General features: G+C 41.9%; 1 protein-coding gene across 18 annotated transcripts in view; it reads left to right on the top strand.

The window, feature by feature from the left end:
- Positions 1-16308, top strand: part of LOC101867430 (microtubule actin crosslinking factor 1) — a 386272-nt gene that overhangs the window by 131714 nt on the left and 238250 nt on the right. For all 18 annotated transcript variants that reach the window (XM_074011478.1, XM_065533991.1, XM_074011506.1 and 15 more), the window contains exon 3: positions 14671-14760. In XM_074011478.1, coding sequence (XP_073867579.1) covers positions 14671-14760 — 90 coding nt within the window. The remainder of the gene's footprint in view (positions 1-14670; positions 14761-16308) is intronic.

Genomic DNA, 16308 nt, shown 5'->3' with positions numbered 1-16308 from the left:
TCGAGTGATTCTCCCACCTCATCCTCCCGAGTAGCTGGAACTATAGGCATGCACTACCACACCTGGCTAATTTTTAAAATTTTTTGTAGAGATGGGTTCTTACTGTGCTGCCCAGGTCTTTCTTGTGTTTGTTTGTTTGTTTGTTTTTTAAGATGGAATTTCACTCTTGTTGCCCAGGCTGGAGTGCAATGGCACAATCTCAGCTCACCACAACCTCCGCCTCCCGGGTTCAAGCAATTCTCCTGCCTCAGCCTCCTGAGTAGCTGGGATTACAGGCATGAGCCACCACGCCCGGCTAATTTTGTATTTTTAGTAGAGATGGGGTTTCTCCATGTTGGTCAGACTGGTCTCGAACTCCCAACCTCAGGTGATCCGCCCACCTCAGCCTCCCAAAGTGCTGAGATCATAGGCGTGAGCCACCGTGCCTGACCAACCCAGGTCTTTCTTGTTTATGGGGCCTTGTGTTCTTTCATTTTACTTCTGTGTACCTCCTATATTCATTTCTCTGCTTTTCTCTTACTGCTATGAGTGAGCCATGGCGGCTGTGCCTCAAACAGTGATGTAAACCCCTGAGGCCACATGATTCTGAATGCACAAACACAGAAAGTCTGATGGGCTGAGGTCTTCTTTTCCTCCATGGGCCGATTGTCCATCTGTAGTTCAGTAAACCGTGGGTAAGGAGGTGGTTACATAAATCATACATGGCTTCTTAGGACCACTTGTTTAATGAGTACTGCAGGTGAGCATGATTTTCACACTACAAAATCTGAATAAGGAGGCAATGATAGAGCCTTTTCTTGGATTCTTGCCTGAGCCAAAGGCGTGTGTCATGGTATATTTTACACGTTCATCTGTATGTTACCTAGCCATAGCTTTTATTGAACACACCCTAAATTGTTAAATATTTTCACTCATGTAGCTAGTTGTCCAAGTTAGGAACCTATTTGATTCAGTACTGCCCATAATCTCTCCCTTGTTACCAAGTCCAGTCAATCACTTGCAGCTCAGAAAGACTGCATGCATCTGTCTTCTCTTCTCCATATCGCTGCTTTTGTTCAGGGCCTTTGTGTCTGTTGCCTTGACCATTATAATAGTTTCCTAATAAAGTTTTCTATTATAACAATGGTAGTAATAGTATCTTGAAGACTTCCTGTAAATCAGACATATTCTCTATGTTTGTGTGTGACAGGGTTTGCTCTGTTACCAGGCTAGAGTGTAGTGGTACAATCATAGCTCACTACAGCCTCCAACTCCTGGGCTCAAGTGATCCTCCCACCACAGCCTCCCAAATAGCTCGGTTTATAGGCACGTGCCACTGTGCCTGGCTAATTTGTGTATGTGTGTTTGTAGAGATGGGGTCTTGGTATGTTGCCCAGGCTTGTCTTGTACTTCTGACCTCAAGCAATCCTCCTGCCTTGGCCTCCCAGTGTCTTGGCATTACAGTCATGAGCCACCATGTCTAGTCTAAATTGGACATTCTATATACTAAGTCCTTTACATGGATTATTTCATTTAATCCTTCAGTGATCTTATGCTGTGGATTCTGTTAATGTCCCCATTTTATAAATTACTTAGAGAGGGTAAGTAATTAGTTCAAGGTCATGCTGCTAGAAAAAGGCAGAACTGAAATTTTAAAATTCAGGCAACCTAAAGTCTAGAAACCATGCTCTTAACCCATGCAGAACTGGCTCTGGTTGCTGCCTACCTTTCCAGGCTCATAGCACCAAGTTTCCCTCATACCTTGAGCTCTTGCTGAACTGTGTGCCATGCTATTTTATGACTCTGTATCTTTGTTCATTCTACTCCCTGTGCTTGGAATACCTTTCCCAAGTTTGTTCTGCCTGGATAACACCAACTTAACACCTCTTCAATAAGTATTTTCCTGACTCTCTGATGTGGAACTGACTACCCTTTCTTTGTGCCCCTGACTGTACTCCTTATGTGCTTTTGTTAAAGCATCCAGAGTGTTTATATACATGGTGTATCTTTCAGCTATATCACCACTTGAGGGCAAATATTGTGTCTTACTATTTATAGTGTTAGGACAAAGAAGAAAGAGAGAGAAGTAAGGAGAAAAAGAAATTATAATTTCCTTTTTTTTTTTTTTGAGATGGAGTCTTGCTCTGTCGTCCGGCTGGAGTGCAGTGGTATGATCTCAGCTCACTGCAACCTCCGCCTCCTGGGTTCAAGCAACTCTCCTGCCTCAGCCTCCCAAGTAGCTGGAACTACAGGCGTGTGCCACCAAAACCTGGCTAATTTTTGTATTTTTAGTAGAGACAGGGTTTCACCATATTGGCCAGGCTGCTCTCCTGGCCTTGTGATCTGCCTGCCTCAGCCTTCCAAAGTCATGAGATTACAGGCGTGAGCCACCGCATCCAACCGTGATTTCCTTTTGTAAATTTCTTCTATGGCTACTAGTTGCCTCCAGAGTTTGATGTCACCTAATTCTGTCATGACATAGAGCACTTTGCAGCATTTCCAACCCACCTGTCCAGCTTCATTTGTAAGCACTCTGTTTTTTGTATCGCGCTGTAGCCACATGAGACAACTCACTGCTCCCTAAACACTGTGTACTTTCACACCTCCTTGCTTATTTATTTCTCTCCCTAGAATGCACGTCCCAGCCTCCTCTGCCTGGTCATCACCCACTTCACCTTCTAGGCCCAGCTCCAGTGTCACCTTCCTGAGATTCTGACCTCTGTTCCTCAGATTAAATCAATTGCAACTCCATCTCTATATCAGACTGCCTTGAAGAGATGCCTGTGTGTTCACTCACCGGTGTTCTCTGTTACAGTACTCATTGAGGACTGGGATTGTAGTATGCTACTTTCTCTGTTAAGTGCTGCACATAGCACATGAGAAGTATCCAATAAGTACTTATTACCTTGAGTAACTAATATTTCAATAGTGTTTATAGCTTCTGAAGCACATTCTTACCTGTCTTAATCCTTATAGTAACCTTGAAGTAAGTAAAGGTGTTTTATCCTCTCAATTTTAACAGCTAGGGAAAAATGAGAATTAGAGGAGTGAAGTGACTTTGCCAAAATGATACAGCTAGTGAGGGATGGAGCTAAGGATCAGTTAATCATGAGTCTTCTGATCAAAATTACTTGTTCTTTCTGCTAACTATGCTGGCAGCTGATTCTTTCATACCTTGTCTCTAACAGTTGGAGGAACTGAATCAATCCTGCCTTGAGCTTGTCCCCTGAACTTTGTAGTTGAATTCCAGTGCTCTGGCTCCTTGCTGCCTGTTTGTAGCTGATGCTGCCTGTTGGACCTCTGCCTCAGTGCTGTGTGATGACAGGAGGCTCAGGGAGGGAGAAGCTAGAGGAACACATCATAGCATTGTTAGAAACTGGAGGCCAGCCAAAGCTTTACTTAAATCCTTGGCTATTTTTCATCTCTTCTCAGGCCCCCAGCCTTACAGTTTCAACAACATTTGCTTATCTTGGGATATTTCAGAGAGAGATGCACTGCTATTCAGAGTTATTGCTCTAAATTGGAATTATTTGAATTTTGGGCTGAGAATTAGGGATTGAGATTTGTTTTTTGCAACTCAAGCATCCTTTGCTTTGCTCCCCAAGTACACCCCAGATTAATGTCATCTTCGGCAGGTAGACCAACGTAAGGACAAAACCAACCAGGTGGCCTGGCATGGTGGTTCATGCCTGTAATCCCACCACTCTGGGAGACTGAGGGGGATGGATCACTTGAGGTCAGGAGTTCAAGACCAGCCAGGCCAACATGGTAAAACCCCATCTCTACTAAAAATACAAAAATTAGCTGGGTGTGGTGGCTGGCGCCTGTAATCCCAGCTATTTTGGGAGGCTGAGGCAGGAGAGTCGATTGAACCCGGGAGGTGGAGGTTGCAGTGAGCTGAGATTGTGCCACTGCACTCCAGCATGGGTGACAGAGCAAGACTCTGTCTCAAATAAATAAATAAATAAAACCACAAACCAGGTCTCCCAACTTCTAGATTTAGTTGATCTTGAAATCTCTTGGATTCCCTGGTAACCTTTTGGGAAACAGCTTACTTTGGGATAAGCAAATTAATTATTCCTTATTGAGAACACTTCTGATCCAATCTTAAAAGAGATTTGTTAAAGATGTAAGCATCTGAAATAACCTAATTTAGAATGTAAACATACATATGTAAGAGTTCTGCTTATATACCAGAACCATCAAAAAGAGAAATCTAGGTTTCTAAATGAGGTCTTATTTAAATTACCTATGCTGTATCTCTGGGTGCTGGTAGCTGATGAAGTATATTCCCCTAAAGAGAACATGAAAGTATGTATGAGCTCCTTAGGAGGGAGAAAAATGCTTTTCTGGTCAGTTCCTGTTGACTTCAGGGGTTAGTAGTTACAAAGGAAAAGCCCAATATTTAATCTAGCAGATAGAGCAGTTCTTTCCATTTTTGTATACGCAATCTAGAAGCCCCTGGCTTTCCTGGAATTTTAGATAAAATTTCCGTATATACCAGCAAACGTTTTCAAATTTTTAGTGACGCTAACAACCCTTCCCTTCTTCCTTCCCTCCTTCCTTCCTTCCTTCCCTCCTTCCTTCCTTCCTTCCTTCCTTCCTTCCTTCCTTCCTTCCTTCCTTCCTTCCTTCCTTCCTTCCTTCCTTCCCTCCCTCCCTCCCTCCCTCCCTCCCTCCCTCCCTCCCTCCTTCCTTCCTTCCTTCCTTCCTTCCTTCCTTCCTTCCTTCCTTCCTTCCATCTGTCCATCCGTTGGTCCATCCGTCTTTCTTTCTGTCTTTCTGTTTCAAGAGACAAGGTCTCCCTATGTTCCCTAGGCTGGTCTCAAACTCCTGTGCTCAAGGAATCTTCCTGCTTTGGCCTCCCCAAGTGCTAGGATTACAGGCGTGAGCCACCACACCTGGCCCACTTAAAATTTCTCTATTTCTGTTTGAGACTCTCTAGTTGAATACAGGGTAGCACTGATTCCAGGTATTCTCTCCTATACAGCCTCTGTTTTGGCCACATGAGTCAATTCACTGACTCCCTAATCACTGGGTGGAACTTCATACCTTTTTGCTTATTCATGTCTGTGGGAAATATCAGAATGAGACTGGCAGTGTAGTTTAAGAAATTGACAAAGTGTAGTGCTGGTTAGATGCTGAGGAAAGGAGTGTTGCCTTTGTTGCCTATGTGTGACTATATGATAGTGGTTTGTGGCTGTCTTTGCCTGGACCTGATTTTTTTAGGGCTTAATTTCACTCTAAATGCTTGTCAGGCCTACATTTGGGCCTACATTTGGACTTGGGCTTTACTCTGGATTTTCTATTCCCTATGCTTAAGTGCCTGCCTATGAAAGTAAAGCTACCTTTTGTGGATTTTAATTTATTTTTTTGAGACGGAGTTTTGCTCTTTGCCCAGGCTGGCGTGCAATGGCGCGATCTTGGCTCACTGCAACTTCTGCCACCCGGGTTCAAGCGATTCTCCTGCCTCAGCCTCCCAAGTAGCTGGGATTACAGGCATGTACCACCACGCCTGGCTAATTTTGTATTTTTAGTAGAGATGGGGTTTCTTCATGTTGGTCAGGCTGGTCTTGAATTCCTGACCTCAGGTGATCCGCCCACCTTGGCCTCCCAAAGTGCTGGGATTACAGGCATGAACCACCACGCCCAGCCTGTGGATTTTAGAATCATCTACATTCTTAGAGAAGCTGTTAATCCGGGTTGACCAGTACCACTGTTAGATTCCTCACAATTTAGGGAATTCTCAAAACAGAGATACAATAAAAATTCTTACAGGCAAAGAACCTCACACTTTGTTCCCTCCCACCCCCGCTCTCAAACAGGGATTCCCAGCTGCTACTTTTATTCCCTGCATTTAAGCATAGTTCTTTCCAGAGTAAAGAAGTCTAGGACAACTATAATCTTTTTTTTTTTTAGTGTTGGGCTTTTCCTTGAAGGCAGATTTGGCCAATGAATCAATACGGGTTTCAGTTTTTACAGTTTGGAGATTTGCCATTCAGAAATCTATCTGAAATTACTAGGCTCACTTTCCCTTTCCCTGTATCTTTTAATAAGTGTAGGAGAGAGTAAATAACATGCTTTTCTCTTTAAAACTTTCTCCTCTGACCTATATATTGCTCTTCAACATAGTCTGAGTCAAGGAAATTGGGCTGCTTACATTTCCTTTTAATTGTTTAGAGGAAAGGTTTCTAGATCAAGTTTTCGGCAGGTGTCAATACTATGAGGCCAGGCGCAGTGGCTCACACCTGTAATATCAGCACTTTGGGAGGCCAAGGTGGGTGGATCACTTGACATCAGGTGTTCGAGACCAGCCTTACCGACATGGTGAAACCCCGTCTCTACTAAAAATGCAAAAATTAGCTGGGTGTGGTGACGCATGCCTGTAATACCAGCTATTTGGGAGGCTGAGGCAAGAGAATCGCTTGAACCCGGGAGGCAGAGGTTTTAGTGAGCTGAGATCACACCACTGTACTCCAGCCTGGGTGACAGAGCGAGGCTCCATCTCAAAAAAAAAAAAAAAAAAAAAAAAGGATACTATGTGACAACCCTTGGTCTTTTTTGTGTATGTATGGATGTATGGTGGGGAGGAGGGTAGTCTTATTATTTAAAATTGTTGATAATCTGTCATTTTGACCCTCCAGGCATCATAGAAGCCTTGTTAGGGGAGTCAGGGGACAATGTTCTAGGCTCAGCTCTGATACTTTCCAGCTAAATGATCTTACACAAGTTATTTAGCTTCTCTAGGCAATGGTTTTCTCATCTGTAAACTAAAGGTATTAGAGTTAAGTAATCTTTAAAGTCCCTTTGAGCTCAGATTAGGATTCCAAGCACTGAAGTGTAATTTATTCCCTTTGTTAAAGCCACTCAGAAATTGAGGAAAGCTGTTTATTTTTTCGTAGCTTTAAGTTAATCTTTAAAAAATGGAGGCCGGGTACAGTGACTCATGCCTGTAATCCCAGCACTTTGGGAGGCTGAGGTGGGTGGATCACTTGAGGCAAGGAGTTCAAGACCAGCCTGGCCAACATGGCGAAACCTTGTCTTTATTAAAGATACAAAAAAATTAGCTGGGCATAGCGGCGTGAGCCTTTAGTCCCAGCTACTCGGGAGGCTGAGGCAGGAGATTCACTTGAACCCAGGAGGCAGATATTGTAGTGAGCTGATATTGCACCACTGCACACCAGCCTGAGCAACAGAGTGAGACTCTGTCTCAAAAAAAAAAAAAAAAAAAACAGACAGCAGAGCCCTCCTTGGCTTATTAATGCTTGGGCATTGGGCAGGATTGGACTTGGTCTCTCAAAATCTAATTATTCACTAATTTTAAGAAATCACTTTATGGCTGGGTGTGATGGATCAAGCCTGTAATCCCAGCACTTCAGGAGGCTGAGGCTGGCAGCTTGAGGCCAGGAGTTTGAGACTAGCTTGGGCAACATGGCAAAACCCCATCTCTATAAAGAATAGAAAAAACTAACCAGGCATGGTTGTGTGTGCCTTGGGAGACTGAGGTGAGAGGATCACCTGAGCCCAGGAAGTCGAGGCTACAGTGAACTGTGATCGTGCCACTGCACGGGCGATGGAAGTGAGACCCTATCTCCAAAAAAAAAAAAAAGAAACAAACAAACAAAAAAAAAACTTTATGGCCAGGGACAGTGGCCCACACCTGTAATCCCAACACCTTGGGAGGCTGAGGTGAGAGGATCTCTTGAGGCCAGGAGTTTGAGACCAGCCTGGGTAATGTACTGAGACACCATCTTGCCCCCACAACCCCTGTCTCTATGAACATTCATTTACAAGTTTTTGTCTGGACATATATTTTCAGTTCTCTTTAATTACATACCTAGGTGCACAACTGGTGGATCGTATGGTAACTTGTGTTTAACATGTTAGTAACCATCACATTATCTTCTAAAGCAAGTGCACCGTTTTACATCCACACCAGCAGTGGATGAGGGTTCTAGTTTCTCTGCATTTTTGCTAAGGCTTATTATCTGTCTTTTATAGTATAGACATCCTAGAGAGCGTGAATCACTGCAGTTTTGATTTATATTTTCCTTATGACTAATGATGTTGAACATCTTTTCAGGTGTTTATTAGCCATTTATGTATCTTCGTTGGAGACATTTACTAATTTTTACAATGATTTTCTCAGAGTGTGCAAACAGGCAAGGTCCTGAATAATTGCAGTTTTTTACTCATTTATTGACAGAACATTATAATTATTTGTTAGAAAGAAGCATCCATATGGATGATTCTTGAACAATCTTGCTTCAGTTGGGTGCTTTTAAAACTTTTTCTTTTTTTGAGACAGGATCTCACTCTGTTGCAGTGGTGTGATAATAGTTCCCTGCAGCTTCAGTCAGCTGGGCTCAAGCAACCCTCCCACCTCAGACTCCTGAATAGCTGGGACTATAGGCATGCACCACCACACCTGGCTAACTTTTAAAATTTTTTGTTGAGATGGAGTCTCACTGTGTTGCCCCAACTGGTCTCAAACTCCTGGGCTCAAATAATCTTCCCAAAGTGCTCAATAACATGCTTGAGCCACCGTACCTGGCCTTCTGAAATTTTGTTGCTTAGTTCACTGGTCATTTTCCTAAGAGATTTGTGGAAAACTTCACAGGCAAACTAGTATGAGCAGAAGAGATGAGGATTTTAGGATGAGATAGATCTGGATTTGATCAGCCTGGCAATTTAGTAGATGTGTGATTGGGGGATGTTAATTGAGCCCTCCAAATCCTATCTCTGTGTCCAAAAAATTCCTGACACAGAAGCACCCAGTAAATGTTAGCTAATTCTTTACCCTTCTTTAGGTAGAGCTGTGTCTAGTATGCTTTAGAAACAAACTGTTGTTTTCTGTTGTTGACAATTTTCCAGGCAAGGGAAAAAAAAATCTCTTTGCATTCTCCTCTCCCATTACCTCTCTCTGTATCTCTTCAATAGTTCTATTTATTTTTTATTAAAAACTTTTTTTGCAGGGGACAGAGTCTCACTCTGTTGCCCAGGGAAGAGTGCAGTGGCACAATCTCGGCTCACTGCAACCTCTCCCTCCTGAGTTCAAGCAGTTCTCCTGTCTCAGCCTCCTGAGTAGCTAGAATGTAAGGAGTGCCTCACCATACCCGGCTAAGTTTTGTATTTTTATTTATTTATTTTTTGAGATGGAGTCGTGCACTGTAGCCCAAATTGGAGCGCAGTGTCATGATCTCGGCTCGATGCAACCTCTGCCTCCCAGGTTCAAGTGATTTTCCTGTCTTAGCCTCCTAAGTAGCTGGGATTACAGGTGCCCACCACCACACCCAGCTAATTTTTTGTATTTTTAGTAGAGACAGGGTTTCACTATGTTGGCCAGGCCGATCTCCAACTCTTGACCTCATGATCTACCCACCTTGGCCGCCCAAAGTGCTAGGAGTACAGATGTGAGCCACCACACCCGGCCAATTTTTTTTTTTTTTTTTGAGACCGAGTCTCTGTTGCCCAGGCTGAAGTGCAGTGGCGCCATCTTGGCTCACTGCCACCTGCGCATCCTGGGTTCAAGTGAATTCTCCTACCTCAGCCTCCCCAATAGCTAGGATTATAGGCGCATGCCACCACGCCCAGCTAATTTTTGTATTTTTCGTAGAGACAAGGTTTTGCTGTATTCGCCAGGCTGGTCTCAAACTCCTGACCTCAGGTGATCCATCTGCCTCCGCTTCCCAAAGTGCTGGAATTACAGGCGTGAGCCACCACGTCCTGCCAATTTTTGTATTTTTAGTAGAGAGGGAGTTTCACCATGTTGGTCAGGGTGGTCTCCAACTCCTGATCTCAGGTGATCTACCTGCCTCGACCTCCCAAAGTGATGGGATTACAGGGATGAGCCACTGTGCCTGGCCAATAGTTTTATTTTTATAGTTATTTGGTTACTGTAGTCAAACAAAGATTGAGAAGGCATAATAAGCTAGTTCTTATCTAAATTTCTTATAATATATACAAGTTTTGCTATCACAGGTATAACACATAATCAGAATTTTGAGAGACATTAGGGCCTTAGTGTGAAATTAACTTTACATTTTAAGTTGCCTCCTTTGTCTTTTCAGTACTCTGTGGTGTTTAATATCTGTTGATAAGATGACCTCACTTGGTCCTCAAGACCAACCGCAATTTGTTTATTATTATTATTATTATTTTTGAGTTGCAGTCTTGCTCTGTTGCCCAGGCTGGAATGCAGTGGTGCGATCCTGGCTCGCTGCAACCTCCGCCTGTGCGATTCTCATGCCTCAGCCTCCTGAGTAGCTGGGACTCCAGGCATGTGCCACCATGCACAACTTTTTTGTATTTTTAGTGGAGACGGGGTTTTGTCATGTTGGCCAGGCTTGTCTCAAACTCCCAACCTCAGGTAATCTCCCAGCCTCGGCCTCCCAAATTGCTGGTATTACAGGTGTGAGCCACTGCGCCTAGCAACCACAATTTATTTAAATATTTATTCAGGCTGGGAGTGGTAGCTCACGCCTGTAATCCCAACACTTTGGGAGGCTGAAGTGGGAGGACTGTTTGTGGCCAGGAGTTTGAGACCAGCCTGGGCAACATGGCAAGACTGTGTCTCAATCAGTCAATCAATATTTATTCATTTATTTATTTATTCGTTCAATGTCCTCACCTGATTTTTATTCCCTATGTTCAGATCTTATCTATCAAAAATAAATCCCTCATTTAACTTAGTTGTCCCTTCTCTTCTTAAGCCTTAATGTCAAGTATGTAATATTTTCTGACTTTTTAAAAAGCCTACCATTAATTTTAATCTGATTTTCACTCTACTACTCTCTTGAGAAATAGTCTCACAAAAGCACTTTATTTGTAGGAAAGTTAAAAAACTTTCTTAGTCCTTATCCTCGTTGACTTCTGCTGTAGTATTTGATACCAGTGATCATTCCTATCTTGATTACACTTCTTACATTTTTGCTTACCTCTTTCACTGTTACTGTTTTGTCTTTTTCTTCTGTCCTTTGTTGATTGCTTTTCCATCTCCTGCCTTCTAATTTTGGCTATTCCCTAAGGCTCAGTCCTTAGCACTCTGCTCTTCTGTCTTACTCCTAATCCAGAAAGCCCGTTTCCCGTGTCTTTAGCTAGCACCTCTGTGCATGTGACATCTAAACTTAAGTTCTCAGCTGATCCAAACTGAATTCTGGTATTTCCAGCTGCTTCAAGAACATTTCCATTTGCAACTCCTTTGCTGCCATTTTAAATTCAACATATTTAAAATTGAATTTGTCAAATCCACTGCCTTTTTAACAAACCTCATGACCTACCTATTTCTGTTAATGGTGCACTACTGTTGTTCCACACTGCAAGCTTGAAACCTTGGATCTATTTGAGGCAGGGGTTTTTGTTTTTGTTTTTGAGACAAAGTTTCACTCTTATTGCCCAGGCTGGAGTACAGTGGTGTGATCTTGGCTCATTGCAACCTCTGCCTCAGGAGAATCAAGCGATTCTCCTGCCTCAGCCTTCTGAGTAGCTGGGATTACAGGCGCCCATGACCACATCCGGCTAATTTTTTGTATTTTTAGTAGAGGCGGGGTTTCACCATGTTGGCCAGACTGGTCTCGAACTCCTGACCTCAGGTGATCCACCTGCCTCCGCCTCCCAGAGTGCTGAGATTATAGGTGTGAGAGGGAGGGGTTTTGAAATCTTGGAGCCCCTGGTGTGCTAGAGCCAGCTTATGGACTCATGAGAGCCAAATGTTAAATTTTCAGCAATTTTGTGAGCTGGTTGCTAAACACAGCTTTTTTTTTTTTGAGACTGAGTCTTGCTCTGTTGCCCAAGCTGGAGTGCAGTGGCGTGATCTTGGCTCACTGCAACCTCTGCCTCTGAGGTTCAAGGGATTCTCCTGTCTCAGCCTCCTGAGTAGCTGGGATTACAGGCACATACCACCATGCCCGGCTAATTTTTGCATTTTTAGTAGAGGCAGGGTTTCACCATGTTGGCCAGGCTGGTCTCGAACTCCTGACCTCAGGTGATCCTCCCGCCTCAGCCTCCCAAAGTGCTGGGATTACAAGTGTGAGCCACTGTGCCCAGCCACAGCTATTATTAAAAATTAAACTATGTAAACATACAATTAAATAAATTATATTTAAAATAAACATAATAAATTCTCAAAGCTCTTCATTTCATAATTATTTTGCTGCATGTTAGTATTGTCTGTGCTCTTGAGGTTATGTCTGTTGTGTCTCTGTGATGGAAATACTATACATAATGGTGTGCTACTGTACATTTCTTCCCAACATTGCATTTAGTGATATTATATTAGTAGCTTGAAATTGGTTGTATTGGGAATATTTACATCATGGAAATCTGCAAATTCTACAACTCTGAGTTAGATGTCTTGTTTTGTTTATTGTTTAGACTTAGTGATGGAGAAAATGTTAATATTGCAGATTAAATTTACAAGTGTGGGCCGGGCGCGGTGGCTTACGCCTGTAATCCCAGCACTTTGGGAGGCCGAGGCAGGCGGATCACGAGGTCAGGAGATTGAGGCCAACATGGTGAAACCCCATCTGTACTAAAAATACAAAAATTAGCTGGGTGTGGTGGTGCGCACCTGTAATCCCAGCTACTCAGGAGGTTGAGGCAGGAGAATCACTTGAACCCAGAAGGCAGAGGTTGCAGTGAGCCGAGATTGTGCCACTGCACTCCAGCCTAGTGACAGACCAAGACTCCGTCTCAAAAAATATATATATTCTTTCAGTTTTTAAAACTATGTTCCAGTTCATCATGAACCATCTTCCCCAGTTGTATAATGTACCTGTCACCTTCTTATTTCTTTACACACATACAAATAAACACACATACTTTGCATATGTCCATCTCTGTGCCTAGTCTTATGTGGTTTTTCCATCTTCTTTCTACTAAAACATTTGCTAATTCTCCAAGTCCTATTTCTTCAAGGAAGTCTTTGCAGATGTTTCCATTCTTTATCTTGTCCAATTTCCATTCTTATCCTATTTTGTTTCTTTTTCCTTTTTTTCCTTTTTTTTTTTTTTTTTTTTGGAGACAGGGTTAAAAAAGAAACCCCTCATTACAAAAGGGTCTTGGTTTGTCACTCAGGCTAGAGTGCACTGGTGCGATGATACCTCACTGCAGCCTTGAGCCTTGAATTCCTGGGTTCAAGCAGTCCTCCTGCCCTAGCCTCCCAAAGCACTGGTATTACAGGTGTGAGCCACTGCACCTGGCCTCCCCCTCTACTTTCAGAGCTACTTTGAATATTATAATTGGAAAGGACTTTAGTTTTCCACTCAAATGTAAAAATCTCCAAATCCCAGCCTCTACTCAAAAAATTATAGTAACTGAAATTCTACTACTTCTGAAAGTAGCTGTTTCTAATGTTGTCTGGAAAATTAATATATTAAAAATCAGTCTTCCTTATAATTTCTGCAAGCCTTCCCATTCTGTGTTGTGAACTCACTTTTTTTTTTTTTTTTTTTTTTGAGACAGGGTCTTGTTCTGTCGCCTATGCTGGAGTATAGCTAACTGTGATCATAGCTCACTGCAGCCTTGATTTCCTGGGCTCAAGTGATCCTCCCACCTCAGCTTCCTGAGTAGCTGGGACCATAGGCGTAAACCACCATGCCTGGCCTTTTTTTTTTTGTAGAGAAGCGGTCTCCCCACGTTGCCCAGGCTGATCTTGAACTGCTAGGCTCGTCTCAAACTCCTAGGGTCGAGGGATCCTTCTGCCTTGGCCTCCTAACATACTGGGATTGCAGGCACAAGCCACTGCACCTGGCAATGAGTATCACTTAATGAAGTTGTCACTAGACTGGGACTGAATCAGAAATCCGATTGCCACTTAACTTATAGCTAAGGGACCATAACATCTCAGAACCTTAGCTTCCTTCGTTTCTTTTACTTCACAAGGTAGTTGTTTGGATTAAATAAATAAAATGAGATGATGGCTGATTATAAAGCATAGTAGTTAATGGCAAAGACTAAAATCAGACCAAACTGAGGCCGGTTTTTCCACTTGGTGACCTCAGGCAAGTTACTTAACCTCTTTGTGCCTTATTTCCTCACGTGTAAAATAGAAATGATAATAATACTTACCTTAGAGATGTGAGAGATGGATAACATATTAAACATTTAGTACCGTGTTTGGTATTAACCATACTTTCTCCCAAAGTGAGATCTGTTTTTCCATAGTTTCAATTTTAAAGTTAATTCAAATTTCCCACAAAGAAAATTATTCTCAAATTCACTATTAGAAATATTTGGTAAGAGTAGGGTTAAATTAGAAGTACACCCCAGGAAACATTGGGTACCTAGCATTTAGTTTCTTTTGCAGCACTCTGGAGGGCTTTTCTGCCTCTGGCTGGACTCATCTACCCACCATTTGCCATGCTATTACATTTTGGCTAATAGTAATTCCTGAGGTGTCTCAGGATAATTAAGACTCCCCATCTTCTTGTCCAAACTTTCTAGGACATTGTTGCATGTTGGTTAGAGTATGTAATAGATCTGGAATCAATTTAAAAAACACACACGTTTCTGGTAAAGTATTATCATTTCACGTGTATTTTACTCCAATCTGAAGATTTCTGAATTTTATTATTTAATTGTTCTTCCACTTTTAAATTCTTTAATTTGTGTTTACCTAGAACCAGAGATTTTTATGTGGATAGTATAATTCAATATCAAATAAAAATCTGTCTGTTTCACTCTCATTCACAGGTCCGCAAGCACATCAATGATCTTTATGAAGATCTGCGGGATGGCCATAACCTGATCTCTCTGTTGGAGGTCCTCTCAGGCATCAAACTGGTGAGCTTCTCCTAATGAATGGCCTCACAATTGTGGCCCCACAAATGACATATTTGTCCATCTCGTTGAGTGCGAGGGCAGCAGCCATCACTGCTTCATCTATTAGGTGGGAGGAAGAAGTAGAAGGAAATGTTAGTGGACTTTATTTCTAATTCAGAATTTACAAATTATATAATTTAAATTGATGTATTATATGTTCTTATTTCTTGATGAAGTGAGGAATTAGTTATATTCCTTTTTATATCTGCATGTTTTTGCATTACTTTTTCTTTATTTTCTAGATACTAATATTTCAGAAACAGTAGATTCATGTTTAAAGGTTTTTTTAAATTAGGTGTATTTTTCTTCCTAGAGCTCTAGTCTGTAGAGACGCCTCTCATTTTCCAATCTATTATGAATTTTTAAAATTTTATGTATTCATAAAATTTAGCTAAAGACATGAAGTTTACATTTAAAAGCCCAGGTGTTTGAAGTTATTTTTTTCCCAAATCATCTCACTTTCTCCCTTCTGTGATTCATTGAGTCTCACAGATTTGGAGAGCTGCCAAAGTTGTTGTCTGAGTGTAGCCCTGGATATAGAACATCTGGGCTCCTTGAATAATTAATATGCCTGCTTCTTCCCAAAATGTTTTAACATTGATTATGGGAAACACCTACATATCTGAGGGCAAATCCTGTCTGAGCTTCTTGTCTTGCCAAATGATAGTTCTTTTACTTGCTTTCAGGGATGGAAATCACCCACTTGTAGGCCTACTGTTTTCTATATTTGAGCCTAATGGGAGCAGGTGATTCCATGTGGTTCATATTCTTTCTCTCGTGCCATAGACAACACAATTTTCATTTAGAAAAGTCCAGGGTTGAATACTGGAAATATCTGTGGAGAAATAGAGAACTGAAGAGATGTATAGCTCAAGTAGTCTGTGAAGAGCAGCCCACTCCCTGCCTTTCTTAGTCATTGTTGGTTGTGTTTAAGTAACAGAATTTGGCACATTTGATTTTACTGCTTAAGTGATATTCAGCTCCTTCTAGGACTGGGGCTTGGCTTCCCCTGGGCCCTTTGTTTTGGTTTTGTATATTTTTTTTTGCCTTGCAGTAGAATTAATTATATATTTTTTAATGGCCTAAAATTGATAGAAGCTTTTATTAGCATAGCCGGCACATTTAATTTCTAGTTCTTGCTCTCTGGCTCACATTTATAAATCTAATAAGTAATCAGAATTTTACTTTCATTGTGCTGGACTTTATTCTTCACCACTCACAAAGTTATATTTTGGGCAATGTGTCTGGTACATTTAATGAATTTGTAATGATTTGCTATTGAAAAGTGATCTCTTTTGGTTGTATTGCTTATGTAATAAGTTGAAACTACTTCAATCTAATTTCTTTTCGTAACCTTTGAAAACCTTTAGGTGTTTGTGGAGATACTGATAGGATATCATCTCTTCACCAAAAAACCATCCAGATATCTCTCTGACAGTTATTCTCACCATGTTTTTTCCCATAGTTGACTTAGGAAAGCAGAGAGGGTAGGAGGCCAAGGAGAATTGA

Source organism: Macaca fascicularis, chromosome 1 (assembly GCF_037993035.2).
Source record: "Macaca fascicularis isolate 582-1 chromosome 1, T2T-MFA8v1.1".
NCBI classification, from domain to species: domain Eukaryota; kingdom Metazoa; phylum Chordata; class Mammalia; order Primates; family Cercopithecidae; genus Macaca; species Macaca fascicularis.
Note: the sequence above shows the minus strand (reverse complement) of the source record. Positions and strands in the feature narration are given on the sequence as shown.